Below are 22,489 nucleotides of genomic sequence, written 5' to 3' on the forward strand. Positions count from 1 at the left end.
GCGGGAGATTTGAAATTTTTGAGGGAAATTCTTAAAAATATTAGAAACTTGTATTAAATATACAGGGTATTCCAAAAATGTTGTAACACCTTGAAAGAGGTGATTCGGGAGGTGATTTGAAACAACTTTTTTCTTAGCGAAAATGTCCGAGGCTTCGTTGAGGAGATATTAACGGAAAACACTGGCCAATCAGAGCGCGAGTATGCCGATGGAGTGGCCGCGGTAGCGTATGAGCGCAGCCGCCTAACGCGTAGCCTACGTTTCACCGGCATACTCGCGCTCTGATTGGTTAGTGTTTTCCGTTAATATCTCCTCAACGAAGCCTCGGACAACATTTTCGCTAAGGAAAAAGTTGTTTCAAATCACCTCCCGAACCAACCCTTTCAAGGCGTTACAACATTTTTGGGACACCCTGTATGTATAGACAGTGAGTGAGCAACAGTGAGCAACAGTGAGCAACAGACAGTGGCAGATGGTGACAGATGGTGGTAGTAGTAAATGACAGTTCTCTGTATCTCGTTCTGAAAGCATGTTCTTCGATGTTAAGAGTTTATAATCCGAAATTTTTCTCTTAAAATTATTCGTCGTGTTTTAATATAGTTCCTATTATACGATGTGTGACATTAACGATGTGAAATTTAACAAAATTTTGACATAACTATAATCACCTTTTCACGATCGTGTGATTTTGTCACGTCTATACAGGGAGGAGTATGATTATTATCTAATATTACCCACTTCACAGAGAAGATAATTTGTTGTTTTCAAGAAAAAAAGAAGGAGGTACTTATATTTATGTTTTTCATACTTCCTAAACACATAGTTCTTTTTACCATCGTGACGTGAGTCATCACACTATAGATTATTGTTATCACAGATTCATTGCTACTGTAATCGTGAATGTACAAATTTAATTGAACCTTGTATATAATTTATTGACAAGCACTCCAATTTTGTTATTTTATAATAAGAAGTCATTTAATGAGTTTAAAATAGATAACCCATTTATCCTGGATAAGGTAGGACAATATTGAATTTCAAGAGCTTATTCCTCGTGGTGATAAATCTCAGAAAATATCTTGCAATCATATAATTTCAACTCACGTTTTCTCTGAATTGGTATTGCTATTGTAATTTGACACTACAGCTATCATGAGTCATCTCAAAGTATAACGTAGCTCTTCAAATGATCACAGACTAGGAAACTAGCTACAACAATTAGAAAGGTAGACAAGTGTTCTAGAAATTAAGCAAGATGTGATAGTATGTAAATAATAACTAAAATATTCCATAGTAGCTAGTTAAAAATTTTGTTGGTTTGTATTAAGAACATCATATTATCCAAACATTGTTTTGCAGGTGAATCAAAACATCCTTTTGGTAAACTATTGAAATGCCAAGTTCATACTTGTATGCTATAAATAATGAAGGACGCGTGTTTGGATTATCAACATCTGGGAACATGTGGCGAGAGTTCATGTACCTGGGTCTTGAGTTTAAGCAGTTATCAGCTGTACCACATTACATGTGGGCCATAGGTGGTGATCGTCAAGTCTATGTACATGTACATGGTTTAGATGTACCTATAAGAATTAAAGAAGAAATCTATGAAAATGAAGTGTGTTGATTATAATAATTTTAATTATTATCTTAGTACATATTATGTACACTTGATAATTGTGAGTAATGTTTACAGAGATGGCTTCCTTTAGATGGATTTAGTGGAAGGTTATTACCTACAGATAGGTATAACTTCTCTAATCAAGATGGTACGGCTGACCGTAGTCGAGATAAAGTAAAATTACCATCTATGGCTTGGCAATGGGAAGGTGACTGGCTGATAGAAACTACGTTAGATGGCCAACCGTTAGACCATGATGTAAATGCGGTTAAAGATTTTGTTTAGAATTAATTTAAGTTATCTGTATATGTGTAATGGATTGTTTCAGAGATGTTTTCTATGATTTTTGTTTACTTTGAGATCATGAGATTATTTTGAGTTACATTGTTAGAATTTTTCTCTTTGTTGTTGTGTTTCTTATAACTTTCTGTTTATACGTAGATTTGTTGTCAGTTGTCAACATCGAAACAAAGCGTAATGATCACAGAGAATCTGATATTTTGGTAGGGATGGACATATGCAGTTGATTTTCCAGCTACATATTCCACAAAAAAACAGTGGAAGTCCTGTGTTAGACGACGAAAATGGGTTCGATATAGACGATACAGCGCCATGAATTCATGGTGTGCTATTGCACCGCTTCATAAAGATCCAACTAAGGTAAAAGTTTTAGTCTGACGGATTTCGCTAACACTGGGAAAAAGTGTTTAATTTTTTTTACATTGTTAAGTTATCGAACGTTGCGATATATTTTCAGGAACCATTTATTGACATATCTGTGGGTGGAAATCAAATACCTGGAGGTAATCCTGGATGCCTAGTAGTCTGGGCAGTAACCGCTCATGGGAGGGTATAACTTTTAAAAAAATTCTTTTGAAGCATTTTAATAAATCGAGAAGAGTCAAATGAGATACAAAAAAAATAATGTTGTAATATAGTTCTGGTTACTGCAATAACTATAGTTTTTATCTTAATTTACCGTAACCCTTGGTTTAAAAGGAAGTAAATTGCTTAATTAACAATGACTATAATGTATAGGTAATGTTCCGTGTTGGAACTAGTACAACTTGTCCTGAAGGACAAAGATGGAGTGCTATAAAATTAGCCACTGGTTACGAGGTATGTCAAATCAGTGTTGGAATGACTGGTCTCGTATGGGCCGTATTGATGGACGGTAAAGCACTGGTGCGTACAGGTGTAACTAGAGAGAATCCAATGGGTATATAACTTTTGTACGATCGCAAAATTATCATTATAAATTGTCGACACGAATAAGTACAATTCTATTTTATAGGAGAGGACTGGTCAGAGATCGACCCTCCGCAAAAAGATTTGAAATTGGTACAAGTTAGCGTTGGCACGGATGCCGTATGGGCTATAACACAGGATGGGGGAGTATGGTTTCGGAAAGGTATTAGAGGTGATATGAGTGGAGTTTGTGAACAGGTGGCTATTGGGACTGGATGGGTAGAAATGTTAAGCAAAATGTCGCTAGTATCTGTTGCTTCAAACGATCAAGTAATTTTATTTATTATGAAAAGCGTGTAAGTAAACTTTTTATATCTGTTTACACGTTTTCTATTCTGTTAGGTTTGGGCTATTGGTCAGGAAGATAGGTGTTTGTATTATCGTACCGGTATTACACGATCGGAATTAACTGGTAAGAAGTGGAGAGTAATAAACGCTCCTCTGCAGCTTAGCAGAGCAAGTAGTAACGCCAGTTTATCGTCGACCAATAGACATAGTATGTGCGGTACTCCTCAACAACAAAGACATCAGAGTTGGGGATCATTGGTATCTATCTAATAAAAATGTGTTCTTATAAAACATATTCTAACGCGTTGATTTCTCTTCGATAATAAAATAATTATTCTAGAATCGGCCCCATAGTACCAGCGATGGTACAACGTTAATCAGAGAATGGGAAGAACAATCTCATTCAGCGCCAACGCCAACATCTTTAAAATTATGGCAACGGACAAACGATGGTGCTACAGGTAAAACTCCACACCAAACATCTTTCCAGGACATGTACCTGAACGATGGCAAAAAGAGGTAAACATATAAATAGTTAACAAAAATTATTTTTGAACTTGTTTTAAAAAATATTTTATAAACGATTATAGGTCTACAAATTCATTAGATATGGGTGATCTGACCGAAGCTAGCGTTGCGAATATAACCATATCGAACGAATCGTTGACCAAAACAGGTGAATCTATAGTAGTCTCTGGGAAAGGGATGGGCAGTACTGTGAAGGTTAATAGAAAGTTCAATTATAACTATTTTTAGATTAATAATCTTTCCTCGCCGAAATTGAAGTTTAAAATTTCAATAATATAGATCAATCCAGCTGCTTGGAGTCCCGTTCACTCGGTTGGCTCTATGGTAGGCGTAGAAGCTCATCCAGAGACGGATGGAAGTATATTCGATCCTGACTTAACCAGTGATTCTGGAGTCTATGGGGAAGACGAAAGCTCGGGTGCGATGTACTGGGCCGAATGCGATGCTTCCTGGTATAAAGTAGAAGCTGGAGCGTGTTTCCTTGATCCATCCAACCCTCCAAAATGGTATATCGAATACCGTAAATAACGAAATTATCCTACAATAAAATGTACAACTATAAACGTACCTATTCGAAATTTATAAGGATCGCGGATACGAATGGCACGAATCACGGAGATATAGCAGAGTCATGGAGGATACAAATTTTAGAAGAACTGAAAAGAAGATTACACAAAGTACAATTTGATGCGACAATATATGAAAAAGTTGTCGAAAAGTGAGGTCTTGATTACTTTGATTACGTACATTGTAACAATAATTATGTATTTGTAATAACCTATTGCAGATCATCTTGGGTAAAAACTGGCGATGCGAAATGTAAAGTTAAAGGTAGCAGTTCGTATGAAGATTGCGTAATTGAATTAGATTGGATAAGCAGCGACAGCGGGTCCCTAGATTGTGGAACAGTAACTATTTTGAACTCTCATAAAGTAACGACAATTGTAAGTTGGCAAAGAAGTAAGCGTTACGCTAATGTATCAAGTACGTTTTTAGCTGCCTAATATAAATTTGTTGTAGGTTCAATTTCCTATATCCGAGATCACGTGCGTAGTATGCTGTAGCGAACCTGGTAATCCACGGATAGCAATTCATACTCCTCGATTATCTCGTTCTAAAGTTCTTAGATTGCAGTTTTCTAGCGATACTGAAATGGAAGATTGGTTAACGCATTTAACTTCAGGTACATATAATTATGCATAATTTACATAATATAAATTCTAAAATTTCTTTCTCATCGTTAGTTTCTTGTCAAATGAATAATGTGTATGGAAGACCGGGTCCCAATTCGATTTGGACTACTACAGCATTAGGAGACGTGTATGTTTACGACCCTGCAGCTGTGGAAGTAAGTTACTACGTGAAATATATTACGCGATAGAGATTAGCATTCATTTTTTGTGAATTCGTTATAGGAAAATCAAATCGTTAACGACACATACGTACAAGAATTAGACGTTGCGGGAAAAGAATTGCCTTTCGAATGTATATTACAAAATGGTTTCGGTTATGGTAGTTCCCTGAAAATTACTATTTGTATTCACGATGACGCCGACAGGTGAGGAACGATGATTCGAATCAAGATAAACGGCAGTTAAGTTTCTGTTCTAATTTTTCATTAGGTTAACATTTAATCTCGTCTGTTATACGACAACATCTCTGAAACAAAAATCCGTGGTGGATAGCCACGATGTAGCGTTACACTTCAATCCGAGACTCAGAGAAAATATAATCGTACGGAATACATATCACAGCGGACAGTGGGGCGACGAGGAAAGAAACGGAAACAGTCCGTTGAAATCTGGCAATTTCACGTTAGAGATCATTTGCGAAGAACGGGGATATAGAATTTTTATTGACGATAGCGAATTTACTTTTTACAGTCATAGAATATTACCGCAGAGTATTACTCATTTACGAATCAAGGGATTGATGACATTGTGCAGTATACTTTATAAATCCCTGTCTGTACGTAATAATTTCGATTGCGATATAATGATTAGTATCGTCCGTGTAGAGTAAAAAGAAATTATAAAACGGTACTACTTTATATGATAGGTAATCATCGATCCGATTACGATGTTTTGGAGACAAATTGGCGGCCATTTGAAAAAAGTTGAAACCTGTTCCGTTGGTGTGACATGGGGTATAGGATATGACAGTACCGCGTGGGTGTATACTGGTGGCTGGGGTGGCTTATTTTTAAAAGGTAATGTAACTGAGACTTTCGTAGCATTGCGTAACGGTAGTAATGTTATACGTCGACATTTACAGGATTAGATAGCAATACGGGAATAAACACTATGGTCGATACTCATAATTATTACGTTTACGAAAATCAGCGTTGGAATCCGTTAACTGGATACACGTCTCATGGTCTTCCAACGGATCGCTACATGTGGAGCGATGCGAGCGGACGTCAGAAACGTACTCGAGAACATACAAAGCTGCTATCGATGCACTGGCATTGGGTGAGTTCATATTGTACCGAAGAGGCGTTACAAATATTTGTTTACCGCGCAATAAATGCACAGCAAATAAGTTTATGTTTTCAAACAGGTATCAGACTGGATAGTCGACTTTCATACACCCGGGGGTGTCGATAGGGATGGCTGGCAGTACGCCACTGACTTCCCTTCTCAATATCATGGGAAAAAACAGTTCACCGATTATGTTAGAAGAAGAAGATGGTTTCGAAGGTGTCAATTAACGACCAGTGGTCCATGGCAAGAATTAGGAAATACAAAATTGATCGATGTCTCTTTATATGTACGAAACGATCCGTCGTTACATTTCTAATAACAAACACAAGTAAATAATTTTGCGATGTTGCTTCTGTTAGGCAACTGGAAAACCTGGTACGGATGCTCAAGTTTACATATGGGCGGTAGCTACTAACGGTGAAGCTTTATTTAGGAGAGGCGTTTCGGAATCCTGTCCAGTGGTATAAGTAGACAATTTTATTAATATCACTGACTTAAATTTCTGTTTAAACCACACTATGAATTTGTACGATGTTTATTTTTAGGGAGTTTCATGGGAACATATACCGAGTGATCAAGCCTTAATAGGTATTTCGTGTGGTCCAGGAGGCCAAGTTTGGGCTGTAGGGAAAAATGGTTCCTCTTACTGGAGGCTAGGGATCACACCTTCAAAACCTGCAGGTACAAATACAATAACGTTATAGGTTGTAATTGGGTAACGTTAAGTCTCCACAGCCATCAAATTCGTTTAATTAACTCCCATACGTCGTCATTTAATTTTACAGGTGTGCAGTGGCAAAATGTTGAACCACCGGCAGGTGCTCATTTAAAACAAATTTCCGTGGGGAAAGATGTAGTGTGGGCGTTGGATACAACAGGTAGACTGTCTGTTCGCCGCGAAGTGCAAATGAACATTTTTCCAGAAGGAACACATTGGCAGACGCTTCCCGCGATGCCGAATGATCCCATTCATATAGGTACTTTTTAAATTTACCGTTATACGAACCAGCGTTTCCCAACTTTGTAGCAGAGATGAGCAAAGTAACTGATAAAACATAATTTCTTTATTCTTTACTCATAGAATAAACATTCCTTTAAATTATAGAATTTAAATATTTATTCCAATAGAAGTTTGCTCATCTTTGCCTTCCAGTACTCGGCAGGGTTGGGCAAATTTTATTTTGAACGACGAATAAACGTTGCATTTAAATGTTATTCAAAATAGAATTTATTCAAATAGAAACGTTTTCGAATAACGTCCAACTCTGGCATTATGTAATAATTTTAGTAACTTCCTCTAATGTAGTACGTCGCTTTAATTCTGGTGAAGTATTTCGCTAACCGTATTAGCAGCTCGATTAAACTCTGCACTAGTCTTTTTGTTCGTAGTTAGATAATGACTGAACGTAGCGAACGATTCGTATAGTTTTTGCGGTGTTGGTTATTTTCGTAGAGATACATCAGTTTTAATTCCTTTCTGAAAAAATTCCAGAGAAATGTAAGATGAAACCCCGAAAGGCTGTGTTTCTTGGAAAACTCTGCAGAATGCCCTTCAAAAGCTCTGTGTTGGGAAACGCTGATATAGACAACGCGTCTACTAATTTAGATACACTCTTTGACCCCTGTTACATAGGTATATTTTGGGAGACTATGATTCCGCCGTAGACAGTACACGTTCTATTTCATACGAGTTTTCCAGTAAAATTCATTATGAATTTACTGTAAGCTTGCGAAATGTTTTGATTATGTTTTGGCTGCATGCTTTGTTCTGTCCATTCTGAGTCTCGTTCTATCGTAAAATACCTTGACTCGTAATCAGTACGTAATCCATTCTTGTTTGTTTTAGATATGTCCGTTATAAATGCGAAGCAAGGTTTTCGACACGTTGCCGTTGCTAGGGAACAAGGTCAAGTATGGGCAGTTTCGGGGGCTGGAATACTTTGTCGCAGAATTGGTATTACCAACGAAAACCCAGCTGGAACTGGTTGGGTCACCGGTATAGGGGTGAGTTGATTCGCGTCACGGATTAGTGTAACGTTAGATCACGTCTAATGTTACGATTACTTTTAACAGGCGAATTGGCAGTACGTGAGCGTAGGAGGACTTGTAAATAAAATGAAATGAAACGATTGAATTTTAGATCGGCGAAGGATTCTTGTAATAATAAGATACACGAAGTACTATTGTATTACTACCATCTAGTAATGTAATATTCTAGCTTTTTATTTTCACCAAGAAATTTTTCACAAGTACGAGAAAATGAATGCATGTGCATGTAAGATATAGAAGTTTTCCATAATGGATATGGCATAGGTTTGCGAATAATTCAATTTTAAGCTTGACGTGTGACGTATCTAACAAACGAAAAAGACGTTATCCAAAACGTACAAACCATACCGATCATTGACTATGCGTGATATATTTGTACTTATTTTCCGGTACAATTTTATTTGATTTCTGTATGATAAGAAATATACGTACAGGTAGAAGAATTAATCTATACAAATTTGGTGATACATTTTTTTTTTCTTATAGTTTCGCCAACGAAACATTCCAAACCCATGCATTTGCATAACCACTGAATATATAATAATAACATAAAAATAGAAAATAGTATGAAATGTTAATTTCATTTTATAATGACATACCTTTGATACCTCAAAAAACCATAACTCGATCGTATTTACCACTCGCCTTGCCTGTGAACAAATTATTTTGTTTATTACCGTATAATGAAAAATTTTAGATTTTAGGATCAAAATAAAACTGCTAGAGCAAGTATTCAAGATTGAAATTACGATCGAGCAATCAATCGCGTATAAAATTTTATTCCAATACTTTCGATTTACTACGTGTTCCATCTTATAAATTCGATCAAAAACTATGGTTCTTCTAACGAACACGCCAAGTATTCCTATATGAATCTATTTTGTGTAGTGCCTGAAATGTATTGTCTCATATTTATTATTTGCAAGATCTTATTTTTGAAACGAAGAAAAGATATCGTAACATAGAAAAAGTTTATTTTTTCGAAACTATGGATATCGAGAACGTTTACGACAACTATAACATTGCTGTATTTAGGTAGTATTTTTAAAACGCTACTGCTAATGAATTCATTATAAATATTTGTTTTATAAATATTAAACTTTATTCCGTTGAAAATGTATTTTTAACATTTCATTAAATTATGTAAACAAATAAATCTGATTTGATGTCACGAGTGCCATAATTATTATATTTAATACATTTATATTTATATAAAATTTAATATATAATTATAATTATGACTAATTCTACGGCTATTCTTGATCAAGCTCAAGTGTATAATTACGAAAGATATAAATCCGTGGTCCGCGTGTATCGAGTCACCGCATGATAACGGTTCGGATCGCTCGATACCGTGAATGTGCGCGTGTGTATCTTTTTTGCAAACGACCGCGTCCTTTCTCTCGTCTCCGTACTCGAGGAACGATAGCCGTTCGATTATGAAATCGTTACATCGTACGAACGATCGGTATCGTGGAACATTGCTCGTGCCAAACAGAGACACGAGACACGGAGACGACGCTGGACGACGCTCTCGGAGGCACAGTCGGTGGAAGATCCAGCAGAGTCGTAAATCGAGACACGAAGAGGGGTGTACACCTTGAGCTGGCACAGTTGCGCGACACGAAAGAAAACTTTGATGTTTACATAAATTAATGCGTAGAACTATTATTGGATTTAGGTTTTCAATCTATATAAGTGTTTTACTGTACGTATGACCTCTGTTACATCCGATAGCCGACGTTCTCTGCTGTATATGATAAAATGTTATATGCATAATAGCGTGTTAACACGTTGAACGCCCATGTATGGATGACGGAGCTTTTCACTAAGGAACAATTAATTTTAAGAATTACATGTTGATGAAAACGAATCTAGATATAATAGAATACAAAAATTAATACAACGAATGTTGGGCTCCATAGTTTGTATTCGTCTCGAAGCAAAATTTTAGTCCTGCAGACCTTTCCGCGCGAGTCGGTCTGGCAGTCAACGCGTTAACTCGAAAAGGGCAGAACGTAGCGCGACTCGAAGCACGAACGACGGCTGAACGCCGCTCGTCTTGATCGACGATCGAGATCGATCACGGATCGGCTACCGTGCACGGAATGCGATGGGTTCGGTGCGAAAAAAATCGAATAAAAGGGTAAAATGTCAACGTGACTCGGTTCTACCTACGAAAGAGCAAACGCATCCTATTAGCGGTTCAGAGATCGCATTGTTCGCCGATGTGCCCTTAAACGAGCGAAATCTCATCCATCGTAACGACGTTGGCCTTTGAATCGCGTGCCAAACGGATGGCGATAAATCCAACCGTCCCCACGGTCGAGAGAAGAAAATAATCGCGAACGGATACGTATGAGAACTCGTACGCTCGCGCTTGCGGTCATGAGCAATTCATCGAATACGTCCAACGCGCGACATCCACTGAGATACGCAACGATAAGACCCACGTCGCGTCCCAGGATGGTGCGCTACGCGTTCCGTGGGACTTCTATTATATCCAATTATATCTTGCCGTGCGATCGGACAGAATCAAGTTCGTAAACACCGACCCCCTCTTGTCGTGTTGACACGGCGATCGTGAAAAACTGACAGAAATGTTAATTCGTTGCGTCGAGCGGCCTGTTGCGGCGGGTGTTCAGGCCACGTCGATGTCTACATTATCTTTCAGCGTCTCGATCGTTTTATTACAGTCGGTGGAGACACGAGGTTCTTTCTGAAAACAGAGACATACGATGTAGTCGATTCATCTCGTAATTGTTCGCTAAGCGTAAGAATTCTGAGAGGAAACGAAGATTAACTACTCTCGGTACCGTAATCCTCTTCGATCTCGTTTCTGAAAATTCTGAGGATCCTTCTCGAAATTTCTGAAGGTTACTTGGAACGATATCTAGGATTGCAAACTCTCATGCGGTAAGTACTAACAAATTAATAAACTTGTAAATCTCGAAGAACTTCTGATTGTCGAAGACGTCCATTAATGTCTCTCAATTGTTCTAGACTGGAGGTGCTTAGCCTTTGCGCGACGGTGATCGCCGAGAGAGGATCATCTGAAAGAAAAAAAAATATGTGAGTTACGGGAGCGTTCGCGATGTCGTCCCGATCCCTTGCGATCCTGAGTATCTATGACACCAGAGGGGGGGGGGGAAAAAAACAATCGTCGTCGCAGGTAGCGGACGGTATATAAAAGCTCGACGAGCGAACGAGCGCAGATGTTGGTTAGCGACTTCTGAAATCCATCGGTTGCGTCGCGAGTCGTACAGTCGCGTGTGCCACGAGGGATGCCATTTCGAGTGCCGTCAGCGTGACCTTACCTCTGGCGACGATGACCTCTCGCAGAATTGTGCCTCGATCGCTGGTACGTTCCTGGAAAACGAATCAGGACGATTATATACGACAGGGAATAGTAGGGAAACTCGAGTGGTATGGGAACAGATACCTTCGAGGGTAGAAATGTGTTTTTCGCCTCGCACAGCTTGCGCGCGATGGGTCCTGCACGTGTTCAATAGTGGAAGTATACAAAGACGGTATACTAAGTTCGTCCCTTGGATTCAGGCTCTTGGCGGCATTCGGTTGTGCTTTCGTTCTCGCTCCTGCTATCTTTATGGCGCCCCGCTGTATGTGGAACCTAGTAAAACTCAAATGGAAAGTGAATAGGCTTTACAATACTGGGAACAATTAAACCCTTTGCATTCGAGAGGTGATTCTCAGCCACCGCTAGGTTTTCTTTAGGTTTCATATCTTTGGAACTCGATAAAATGATTGTCGTTGAGGCAAAGGTGACCTGATTCTCAAATCTCAAAGTAAGCTTAGCATTCGCGACAATAGAATGGTAAGAAAGCATCTCGAGTTGCAAAGGGTTAACATTCTTTTTGTATTTTTCTTTGTACCTTTGCGGGAATAATATCACTCCGGTTCTTCTCCACGAAAATAAGTCCAGACAGGCCCTCGTTAGAATTATCTTCAATTACAATTTATCCGAATCATTTATAAAAAGAGAAACCCTGCAATTGTGTACAATTAAGAGCCTGGACAGGACTATGTTCGTGGTTATTTTCATAGAGACAATTTCCACGAAGATACAACGAAAAATGTACAAGTTCTTAGTTTACGATAGTAAATATACGAGTGTCGGTTACTGTCACCCCGACACATGCGACGTGTACGTAATAACTTCTCATCAAATTGCGCAAGTAGAATCGCCGCTTATCGGTCATCGAGCGACCTGTTCCGAGGGATCCCTTACTTCGCCAAGTTCGCATAAAGGAGGAATGTAACGCGCGTCGATTCAACGATGCTCGAGGTGATTTCGCGTGGACACGGAGGATGAATAAAGTAGAAAGTATCCATTTGATTCGGTCGCGCGGACCAACGGACAGGTGGTAACGCGGAAAGATTGCTAGTCGAGAGGTCACCGAGCGTCGAAAGAAACCACCTCGGGCTAGCAGGTTCTTCGACAGTGTCGGGAGAGTTACGTATACGCGAACGTCTGCATAAATCAGACATAACGGCGATGGGATGCGCGCGTACAGTCGCTTGTAAATATGCTCGCGACATTATCGCGAGACAACCATGGAGAACCATCCTCGGAAAACACGCCGCGTTCGTATCTCGTATTCCATTCCCATTGATGCCGATTGGATCGTTTCGTAAGTAACGTGTAATTCGATGCATCGACTTGAACTTAGAGTTCAGAGAAGACTTAACCAGTAACGCAACAATGTCTCGGGATTTTATTATTTATATCACTTCATCTCGAGCAATCGACCGGATGAACTTAAAGCAATGCCTCGAGTTTCACGCGCAACCCTCTGATCGTTTCGCGCCCCGTTTCCTCAGATCCTCTGGCTGCTGGTACTTTCCGTGTGCTGTTGCATCGGTGAGAAATTGTCTCCGGATCAGAAGGCGCCTCTGTTCGCTCGTGGCTCGGGGGGGTTGATCCTGAACACGCCGTTCGAGGACAACAAAGCCAGGAAAAGTCCAGTGGCGAGCGCAAACGTTAACGTGAACGCGAACGCGGAGGACGGTGTGCAGAGAGAGGAAACAGAGATGCTGAAAGAAGTGGACGGTGAACTGGTGCGAATTGTGAAGGGAAGCTTCTCTTACAACAGCCCCGAGGGTCTTCCGATTTCCGTAAAGTGAGTCCCAGGCTTTTGCTATCGCTGCGTGTTGAAAACGGGTTGTTGGATTTTGATGTGTCTTGAAGGTATGAAGCCGACGAGAACGGGAACAGAGCCAGTTTCAAGTTTGGCACTGGCGGAGGGACCGGTTCGGGGACTTCGGGTCGTCCCTCGGGCCCGAAAGGAGGAAACGCCGGTAATCGCGGAGGTCAAACCGGTCAAGGACCTAAAAAAGGATCGAAGAGCGACTCGTATCTGCCGCCGAAGGATGTCGACAGAAGCTATCTTCCGCCGCAATAGGATTGTCTATTCCATTCAAGCGAGTTCTCGATTATCAGTCGTTTTGGAGAATCGTACTCACTGAACTCGTACCGAACTTCTCCATCGACTGGCGGCCGACAATTGTAAACCTTTCTCTCCGTCACTCCCGCACGCCTGCCAAAGCTTTCGAAGCGCTTCGACGATTCGCTCGAAAGTAATTTTACTCGTGAATTAATTCGTTAGTAAACGCCTCAACGCAATGACTTTTATAACGTAAGAAATAAAATATATTTTTTCACAGACGATCGCATCAACTCCCCAGTTTCGAGATTCCATCGTCGAGCTATTACACTTTATCGTTATTTAAATTTCGCAGCTTTCGGTCGATACAAAAAATGTTTATTTTTAAGAATCTTGATATCTTTACAATTAAAACAACGTTACTTCGATTTCCTAAATTGTCTGGCAAATAACGAGCATCCGTTAGCGTTCATCTCTCGGAACCGCGATACGTTGTGTAGCCGAACGGACTCAACAGCACTGGTATGTGGTAGTGACCAGCAGGGTTCCTTACGTCGAACACGATCTCGATGAAAGGATACATCGTTTCTATTCTTCTCAGCGTAAAATATTTATCGACGTCAAAGTGAATCTTGTAACGTCCCGTCGTGAAATTAACTTTCATGTTATCCACCAAGTCTACGCATCGACCGTTTGGACTCGTGTTGCTGCAAAAACGAAACGAATTGTTTTCATCGGAAGACATTTGTCGATAAGAATTCCGGGTTTAACGGTGGCATACCTTTCATTTAAAAATGTCCATCGTCCGTCCATTAACTTGTATAGGCTCACTTGCAGCCCTCCAACCGGCAAACCTTTACTTGTATCCAGGACATGAGTAGAAATACGAGGCTTTTTACCAGAGGGAGATTTAACCGACTTCAAAAGCACATGCTGAAACAACCGTGCTCCTTGAGAACTCATAAACAGTAGCGAGATATCCGAGATACCATATATACTTAGTTATCATCGATATACCTTTTTTGGAGATTGATAGCTGGTACTAGCTACAGCGAGCTGATCCTTGTTCGATTGAACGTCTTTCGCGGTGTCCTCTTGTTGGACAGCTGTAATTACAGGTTTCCTACCAGCCATTACCAACGTAGGGAGTTTACCCTTTAATTTACTCAGAACATATTGGGCACCAGGTTGAAATGTACCACCTGTTAAAGTCAAAGTTTTGCCACCCGACGTTAGAGTAATTGTTTTACTCTGTGCGGGTGCAATAGGAATCGTATTTACGGGTTGAAGCACACCGATCGTATTCGAAGCGGGTGCGACTGAAGTATTTATTTGATAAGCCGTACTTAGAACAGGCAATGGGCAAGCCATCACTAACTCGGCGTCTCCTTGTTTCACGTTTTGCTGAAACGACGTTGTCAAATGTGATTTAAATTGCTCCGTTTGATCAGTCGTGATATGCTACATTACAGATCGTATAAAAAGTTACCAATAATTTTGCAGACTTTCTGTCCGCTTTAGTTTCGCCTCGTCGAATCGCTCTTCCATTCTCACGCGATTCCTTCTGCGATTCCTTGTGAGAATCTTCAGCTTCGGGAAGAATGGACATAACTTGGATGTCCGTGTTACATTGAGATTCGGATTCTACTACCATTTCCATCTGCACAGCCCCTTGATTGTCAGATTCTTCTAAATATTCGCTCTGCATGTGGTCCATTGCTTCGGCCAAAGTATCCCCGCAATCTTCCTAATAAATCCAGGGATAAACATTACAACAACCAACCAAGATGTACTATAAAATAAAAAACAAATCCTACCAGCCTCTCTATTTTAATCTTTTTCATACTATGTTTAACATCGTCGTCATCCAAAGTCATTTGTAAATGTTTCGTATCTTCGTCTTCCTCTTCCTCTTCTTCCTCCTCCTCCTCTTCTTCTTCTTCTTCGACATCGCCATCGTCGTCTTCAGGCGAGTCTTTGATTTGCGTTTCGTCCAATTCGTCGTCCGTTTCTAATCTTTCGACGACATACTCGACGTCGTCTTCGTTTTCTTCTATTTCCGCTTGTACATGTTCTATAGTCTGGTGAAAACATACTTCGATTCAATTTTCCCAGGTATTTCATTAATAAAATAATATAAAAGATATAATAAATAATAACCTCTATCTCTTCAACCTCTTCTACTTCAGCTTCTCCTTCGGGATGCACTTTCAGAGCAGCTGTCTTTTTCTTCTCCTCTGCCTCGTGTAGCAAAGCAGCACGTTGATGCTTCATCGTGCAAGTGTGTTTCAATAAGGAAAGTCTGTGAGCATGAAGATTCTTTTTGCAATACAAGCAATAAGCACGTGTGGGTTGAAATGGCACATGTGTCAACCATCCTGGAAAAAATATATTGTGTTAGACATAGTTTTGGTAGACGTATAATATATGTTTATGTGCAATAATTGGTATTTTTTTATTTTTCTTGTTTCACTCTATGAAATAAGGGGATCTCTTTCAATTTCAGATAGTATTGTTTTTTGTCTTCTGCATAACATTTTTGATTAATTAGATTCATTTTGCATGCTTCTATAATATTAGAATAGTAGATTTACTGTTATTTAAAAATTGTGCAATTTTAATATAGGATCTATCTCCTTTCATTATCACAGAAATTAATGGCATAACAAATATTTTACATTGTACGGGTTTAGCAATCCCGAGATACCCCAGCTATAGAGGGATCAGTGGGCCCCATTGGGGAGTTATAAAAAAGGGTATCCAAGTAAATACAAATGCAAACTAGCTTAAAGCAAGAATTAAATGAACATAAAGAATGAACTAAATCCAAGACTGCTATATATATAAATTAGGTGTTATAGTCAAGCTAAAATTTACTTATTTACTTTACGTTGCCTTAAAGGAATCTTACATTATAACATTTTTTTACAACTTCTGAAATCTTTCGATTTTAACAACTTTGTAAATCGCTCATACATTATTTAATTTTTGTGAAATGTGTACATTTTACTTAGTCGCGTACAAATATGCAGAAAGCATTCTACCTTATGCAAACTATATCGCGTCCATTCGAACAATGAACGTGAATGAACGTACTTCTGATCGTATATTTTCATTCGGCTGTGAATAAATATTTCATTCGCAATTTCGCGCGCGCTATTCTCTCCTCTCTCGAGGAATTCGGGCCCAACGCGGCATATCACCAAACGCATTTCAACCATATGGTGATATCTACGCGAAAGACAGTCGAATTACCCAGCGGTAGATTTACTGGTAACTTATTAACACTAGTAATATGGCTAGGCATGTAACAACAGCGTACGGTACTTCAGTAGTGTCGTATCGTGTGTTGAACGTGGTAGATCGCTGCTCCGTAATTTTTTTTTTCTACGGGAAAAATCATTGACGTTTGTTCGTACGTAAACAATACGGTCAGGAGGAATCGTTGAAAAGGTTCTCGTATACGAGTTTCGTGCGAACAGAGGGGCAAGGATACGTGGCAACGCGCATTCGTGAAAAGGAATGGAACGGAAAAAGTACCGTGCTCGACGAAAAATGTTCGAAAGAGTAGAGGATTGTTATTGATCATCGGATATGTAACGAGATGGAAAAGGGTCGTCGTCGCGGCGTTCTCTCTAAAAATAATTAACTCGTGAGGATCGGAAGCATCGTTAAGGCCATGACGACTCGCAGCTAGACAATTGTAGTACATGTATATAGGCATATCCAGCGTGGCACGATACTCGGAACAATGCGTTACCAACGTCGACGGGACGAGGTACATCTCGTGACTCGTGATTATTTTTGGAGCAGCGATCGAACGGTAACGGAATGATACCTTTGAAGTCGGACATCTGTTCCCATTCTTTCCGATATCGCTGCGTGTAGACGCGCGTCTTAGCATGGCTGATTTTCCCTGTCGGAGTAAGACGCTGGCCCGTCGGCGTTAGAAAATTCAATACCGTATCGCTGCTCGTAACCATCGTCGAATGCCTCTTCTTCTCCATTACTTCGTAACGTGGGGCTGATTCGAAATCGCCCGGATCTCAAAATACCCAAAATCGTAACACGAAATCACTAAATAGTTTTTTCCACGATGAAATAGGGAGGGGGCACGGCGGCAAGAAACGAGACCCTCGTCTGGCCTAGTACCGAAGTTAACTCCCTAGCAATGGCGGACAACTGCAACGCTGCAACTGATGCGTACCTCCCCCCTAACCTTCCCCACTATTTTAACTAACCGAACGACAATGACGTACCAACGTTTACGGCGCCCTGCTTTTACATACGCGAATACGCAGCTATCGAACCATAAGTTTAAACAAATTCTCCAAGTTCCTCGTGGAATATTACCACCATTTAATACATACGCGTGAGATTCAAACAATTTGTTACGATTGCAATCTTAACATTACCGGTCCGTTCGTCGAGAAAATTCGCGTAATTTAAAATCTATTTCGGACTCTTATTTCGGTTCATTGGCCAGTGTAAATTAATTTAGTATTCAATTTCTGAGGAACTCGATTGAAAATCATTTTATTTCCTTCTAATACAGTTGCGTAAGATTCGCAATCTATGTATCGCTTGTTTGACGACTGTATACGATACTGTTCTTGGATAGGATAGACGTAATAATTAGTCGAATCGATATGCGTGCGCATACTAACGGATGTTCCGTATTAAGCGGGAAAGATATTAATTGTTTGTGTTCAGAAAAAGTATCTACCGTTTTATCTTTAAAGTGGAACAGAAAAAATGTCTTATATATTTGCTACGTACCCTGTATGTTCTCGAATTAAAATATTTCAGATACAAACGATAAAAGATTTTCCGTTGTACCCGCTGTGTAAAATTTTGAGCGCCACCTAAACGACCTTGAATTAGCGAATCAATAGTAGCGCGCTCTTTGCGAAAGAATCGTGAATTAAGTATATCTAAATTAGGGGAAACCTTCGAAATAATATCAATTACGAAACTTCTGAAAACTTGTAGAAAAATAAACGTGAATTTGCAATTGCCTTCTGACTCCATTATTATATCTATACATAAAAAGTTTACTTCTTCAACGGAATTACAATTTAATACACCGTAATATACTTAATTCCTATTCAAAGTTAATTCGTTACAGCATATTTATGGGTCGCATTAATTTCACATACTTATAATTATGCTTTCGTATCCCATAAATACTAATTTCTTGTTCATTCAAAAGACAAACTATTGTTTCTAGATTTTTGTTAGGGAAGAATATTTCACTGTTTATAGTCGTATTCATTGGATGTATCCGGAAAGGTTACCGCTCATTAAGCTGCTCAGTGAGCGAATTTCAGAACCAGTGGCACCATCGGTGGGAAAACGTCCAAGTTTGTAGCGGAAATAGTTTCCACCGTTTCTACTAGATGGCGCCACCGATTTCTTTAATAATTTTTTTTCTTTTATTTTTCAAAAATACATAATTAACACGTTTCTTGGCTTTATGCCTCTGTAATACATTAGTTTAGATATCAAATGTATTCTTTGTATGAATTGTTATTTCATTCAGCAATAATTATCGACCATTTTGTTAGTGGCACCATCTAGCGACAACAAGGGGAACTATTTTCTCTACAAACTTAGGAGTTTTCCCACCGATGGCGCCACTAGTATCCCGCTCACTGAGCGACATTCTGTTTAGAAGCTCTCCCAGAGAACTGAGAAGTCAACACAGAATAATATTATTGTAAAAAATATGTAAAACTGTAACAATATTATATCATATACGGCAGTGATGTAAATGTTCTGTATGAATATCTTGCACGATTTTCTTTTAATTAAGTACCTATTAGTATTATTTAATTATAATTAATCTAGCAAAAATATGATGATATTATAGCTATTTGTATAATAGATATTCTACAATATTATACAATAGATAATATCCATTCTCTCTTATCATGTTCAACAAGTTGTTTTGTTTTTAAACAATGGAACAGATCAGATATAGGGTAGAAGCTTATATTGTGCCTGTGAGCAACAATTACCATACCACTTCTGTCACAAGTGAAACAGAGGATGCAAAAACAAACTTGAATATAATTAATAATTCATCTATTAATATTAATGAAACTGAATCGAAGTGTACCGAAAATTATAAAAATGATTTGCTTTCCATGGAAGAAGAGAGCATGCAAAATGTGAAAAATTGTCTACCACTTGAGAAGTTTGTTACAACAAACTATATAGATGTGAATAAAACTAATAAAAGCAATTCTGATACATTTTGTTCTCTTAAGAGTTTCAAGTACAAGAAATTATACGATGTACAGGATGCATGTTTTCCTTCATCTGTGATCAACAATGTTCACGCCAATCAATTAACAAAGTTGACACCAATTGATGAGAAAACCGAAGAGTTTGAAGAAAAAGTTACGGATCTCTGTTACCATGGCTGTAAGAATGGATGTTCGGCATCTGTGCCAACACCACAAGAAGTTAGCGAAGAAGTATTTAAAGGAAACTGGTTAGAAAAGTTGAAAGATATAAACGAAAGGGAAGCTTCATTGAGAAATAAGGAAGTGATGTTACAAAATCGAGAGAGAGCATTGTTAAGAAAGGAAAGGGAAATAAAAATCTTGGAGCATCGATTAAAAGGTAAATTGAAGCATGCAGATTTTTATCTTAAAGAAAACAAACGCCTGCAAGATTTATTGAAGATACACAATTCACAGAAAAATACTTTACAATCCTTAGTTAATGTTGAACCAACAACAAAGCCTGCAGAATTCCAAACAAATGGTAATCCCATAGAGAAATCTGATAATATAGATATCAACAAATTTAGTTCATACACAAAAAATGTTTGTATGCAAAATACATATACTACTCAAATTGAACAATTATATAAGGACATAAATAACATAGAGATAACAAATATAGATCTGCAACAAGAAAAATCAAGTATTGGGAGTTCTTGTTCATCTGATAACAGTACATCAGAAGGAAAACAACTAAAGCAAGAATCGAATTTAAAATGTTCTATAATTTCAAAACCAACTTGTTGCAAAGTTGTTTCTAACAACAGTAACACAGCAACGAAATTTTGTAAATCATATTACGATGATTTGGATAGCACGTTGTCCGCTGATATAGGAGATTCGTCTTTCGTTCAAACCTCGCAAAAATTTAATCCTAACGTATATAAACGACCGTATGCGTTCAGAAGATCGGCGAGTGAACGTCGCGGAAAGTATGCAAGCAAAGGAAGCAGTATTAATCTCGAGGTTCAAAATGTTGATGCTCCTAAAGAAAAAATTGAAATGCCTATCGGAATTGAACAGGATAAAGTATTAGAAAGAGTTGCTAAAAATATTGTTGCTTCACAAGATAAAGGTACAAAATTTCAACACTATGGCCTCATAGATCTCAACGTTGATACTACAAATAAGGTATACAAGGTGGAAGATGAAAAGAAGTATTCGTATCTTAATTTAGAAACAAGCAATAAGCTATGTTTGCATCAGAAAGCAACTAAAGGCTCAAAAGATAGACCAATATCTTGGAACGAGGAATCGAACCACTGGTTGCAGAAAAAACGAAAAGCTTATAACATGACAATGAAAAAAGTATCGCCCGAAGATATTGAGGATAAAGAAAACCTTAGGTGTGGCATCAAACCTAACAAGTCTGAAAAAGTGATAAAGAAAATAGATATTAGAAATAAAATACTCACTATATTTCGTTGATTTAACAATAATACTATGCGGAATAGAAAAATAAAATCAATGAAATATTATAATTACATGTAATAGTTACACATGAGAAATATATTTGTATTGAAATTACTACAATGTATTTGTACAAATAAAATTGTATTTTCTTATTACCTTAAGAATAAATTCATAATTTAAGTAATTAAATGGAAACAGTTTATTTCTTAATGTAAATTACATGTGTATAATCAACATACTAACAAATTTTTGTATGCAGGTGCACTAATATATTAAACTTAAGTTACGGCCAAGATGGAGCCTCTCCAGGTTTCAATTCTCTCCCGAACAGAGCAGATTTATCCCGATAACAGGACAACCTTTCCGACTCCATACGATTGTAATAAAATCCAAGTGTGCCAGCTACTGCTATACCTGCTAAATATTGAGCATACGCTTTTATAAGTAATCGTTTTGATGCTGCTGACATTTTAATTGTTCTATAATTTTGCTTCTTTGGCTAATTCTTTCTTCCACTTTTGAGTATGATTCCAATCCGCATAAATGGCAGCTGTGACAAGCGTAGGAAAGGTAACCACTACCCAGTATTTTCTGACCAGACTTGAAACTTTTGATTTACCCATCAAACTGAAAGAACAAAGTCATTGGAATTTTCATTTCAACATTTGTTTGTGCAATTTATGGTCTTTAATGTTACATAGATTTTTATATAATACATTATTTCACATAATAAGCACAACTCAATGGAAATAGAGAAATAGAGGAAAATAATAAAAGCAATTAAATGTAAGAGATATTGTCGAGACTTCGATGGATTTGATTTACTTCCAAAAATTAAATCACGAAAATGGAGTGGTTATGAAAGCTAAACGTTCGGAATCTGTATAAATTTCGAGGAACAGATGGCAATTCTAAATAAAAAAAAAAACGCATTAAATTATAATCATTGTTGAACACTATGCAATAAGAGTGAACAGGCTTGCTGTGACAAACCTTTAATTCAAAGCATGCAAGTCTGCTTCTCGAGGATGCGTAACAATAGTCCATCGACTGCACGCCACATTATGACGTAATAGTGATTATAGTGAAGATGAAAGAGTACGATCTACAACTCTAGTCAAGTTTGTACACAACAAAAATGTAATAAAAATACAATTTGAG

At 38.3% G+C, this 22,489-nt stretch overlaps 5 protein-coding genes across 11 annotated transcripts; 3 read left to right on the forward strand and 2 right to left on the reverse strand.

The window, feature by feature from the left end:
• The first annotated feature begins 316 nt into the window (after positions 1-316).
• LOC128872558 (tectonin beta-propeller repeat-containing protein) lies at positions 317-11,340 on the forward strand. Of its 5 annotated transcripts, XR_008456213.1 has the most exons (27): positions 317-783; positions 1,360-1,618; positions 1,697-1,879; positions 2,129-2,281; positions 2,379-2,471; positions 2,660-2,840; positions 2,916-3,139; positions 3,212-3,415; positions 3,498-3,676; positions 3,748-3,880; positions 3,965-4,191; positions 4,272-4,403; positions 4,473-4,629; positions 4,706-4,868; positions 4,930-5,033; positions 5,101-5,243; positions 5,308-5,653; positions 5,744-5,894; positions 5,960-6,156; positions 6,245-6,454; positions 6,528-6,629; positions 6,714-6,849; positions 6,954-7,145; positions 7,661-7,801; positions 8,015-8,172; positions 8,242-11,133; positions 11,221-11,340. XR_008456213.1 is itself a non-coding variant. In XM_054115378.1 (26 exons), exons 2-26 carry the CDS (start codon positions 1,394-1,396, stop codon positions 8,290-8,292), a joined length of 4,185 nt encoding a protein of 1,394 aa, XP_053971353.1. In that variant the 5' UTR covers positions 899-1,019; positions 1,360-1,393; the 3' UTR covers positions 8,293-10,945. The 5 variants fall into 5 exon arrangements, 4 of the variants coding, with proteins under 4 accessions (XP_053971355.1, XP_053971353.1, XP_053971354.1 ...); XM_054115378.1 differs by lacking the exons at positions 317-783; positions 11,221-11,340 and adding an exon at positions 899-1,019 and having other exon boundaries at positions 8,242-10,945; XM_054115379.1 differs by lacking the exons at positions 317-783; positions 11,221-11,340 and adding an exon at positions 1,210-1,226 and having other exon boundaries at positions 8,242-10,945.
• A 95-nt stretch (positions 11,341-11,435) lies between these two features.
• LOC128872566 (uncharacterized) lies at positions 11,436-13,903 on the forward strand. The gene is made up of 3 exons (XM_054115398.1): positions 11,436-11,578; positions 13,060-13,358; positions 13,427-13,903. The coding sequence occupies exons 1-3, from the start codon at positions 11,546-11,548 to the stop codon at positions 13,638-13,640; spliced, it is 546 nt and encodes a 181-aa protein (XP_053971373.1). The 5' UTR covers positions 11,436-11,545; the 3' UTR covers positions 13,641-13,903.
• Positions 13,904-13,978: 75 nt separating this feature from the next.
• Positions 13,979-18,565, reverse strand: LOC128872562 (histone H3.v1-like). Of its 3 annotated transcripts, none has more exons than XM_054115391.1 (7): positions 17,461-18,565; positions 15,783-16,000; positions 15,440-15,703; positions 15,112-15,369; positions 14,640-15,026; positions 14,404-14,540; positions 13,979-14,329 (listed from the first exon to the last, which is right to left on the reverse strand). In XM_054115391.1, the coding sequence occupies exons 1-7, from the start codon at positions 17,627-17,629 to the stop codon at positions 14,092-14,094; spliced, it is 1,671 nt and encodes a 556-aa protein (XP_053971366.1). In that variant the 5' UTR covers positions 17,630-18,565; the 3' UTR covers positions 13,979-14,091. The 3 variants fall into 3 exon arrangements, with proteins under 3 accessions (XP_053971366.1, XP_053971364.1, XP_053971367.1); XM_054115389.1 differs by having other exon boundaries at positions 14,404-14,555; positions 17,461-18,559; XM_054115392.1 differs by having other exon boundaries at positions 14,404-14,555; positions 16,667-17,600.
• A 737-nt stretch (positions 18,566-19,302) lies between these two features.
• Positions 19,303-21,343, forward strand: LOC128872564 (uncharacterized). The gene is made up of 2 exons (XM_054115396.1): positions 19,303-20,252; positions 20,352-21,343. The coding sequence occupies exons 1-2, from the start codon at positions 19,586-19,588 to the stop codon at positions 21,341-21,343; spliced, it is 1,659 nt and encodes a 552-aa protein (XP_053971371.1). The 5' UTR covers positions 19,303-19,585.
• A 60-nt stretch (positions 21,344-21,403) lies between these two features.
• On the reverse strand, positions 21,404-21,949 carry LOC128872567 (NADH dehydrogenase [ubiquinone] 1 beta subcomplex subunit 1). Its single transcript, XM_054115399.1, has one exon. It carries the CDS (start codon positions 21,795-21,797, stop codon positions 21,612-21,614), a length of 186 nt encoding a protein of 61 aa, XP_053971374.1. The 5' UTR covers positions 21,798-21,949; the 3' UTR covers positions 21,404-21,611.
• Positions 21,950-22,489: the final 540 nt, after the last annotated feature.

This window comes from Hylaeus volcanicus, chromosome 2 (genome assembly GCF_026283585.1).
Source record: "Hylaeus volcanicus isolate JK05 chromosome 2, UHH_iyHylVolc1.0_haploid, whole genome shotgun sequence".
Lineage (NCBI taxonomy): Eukaryota > Metazoa > Arthropoda > Insecta > Hymenoptera > Colletidae > Hylaeus > Hylaeus volcanicus.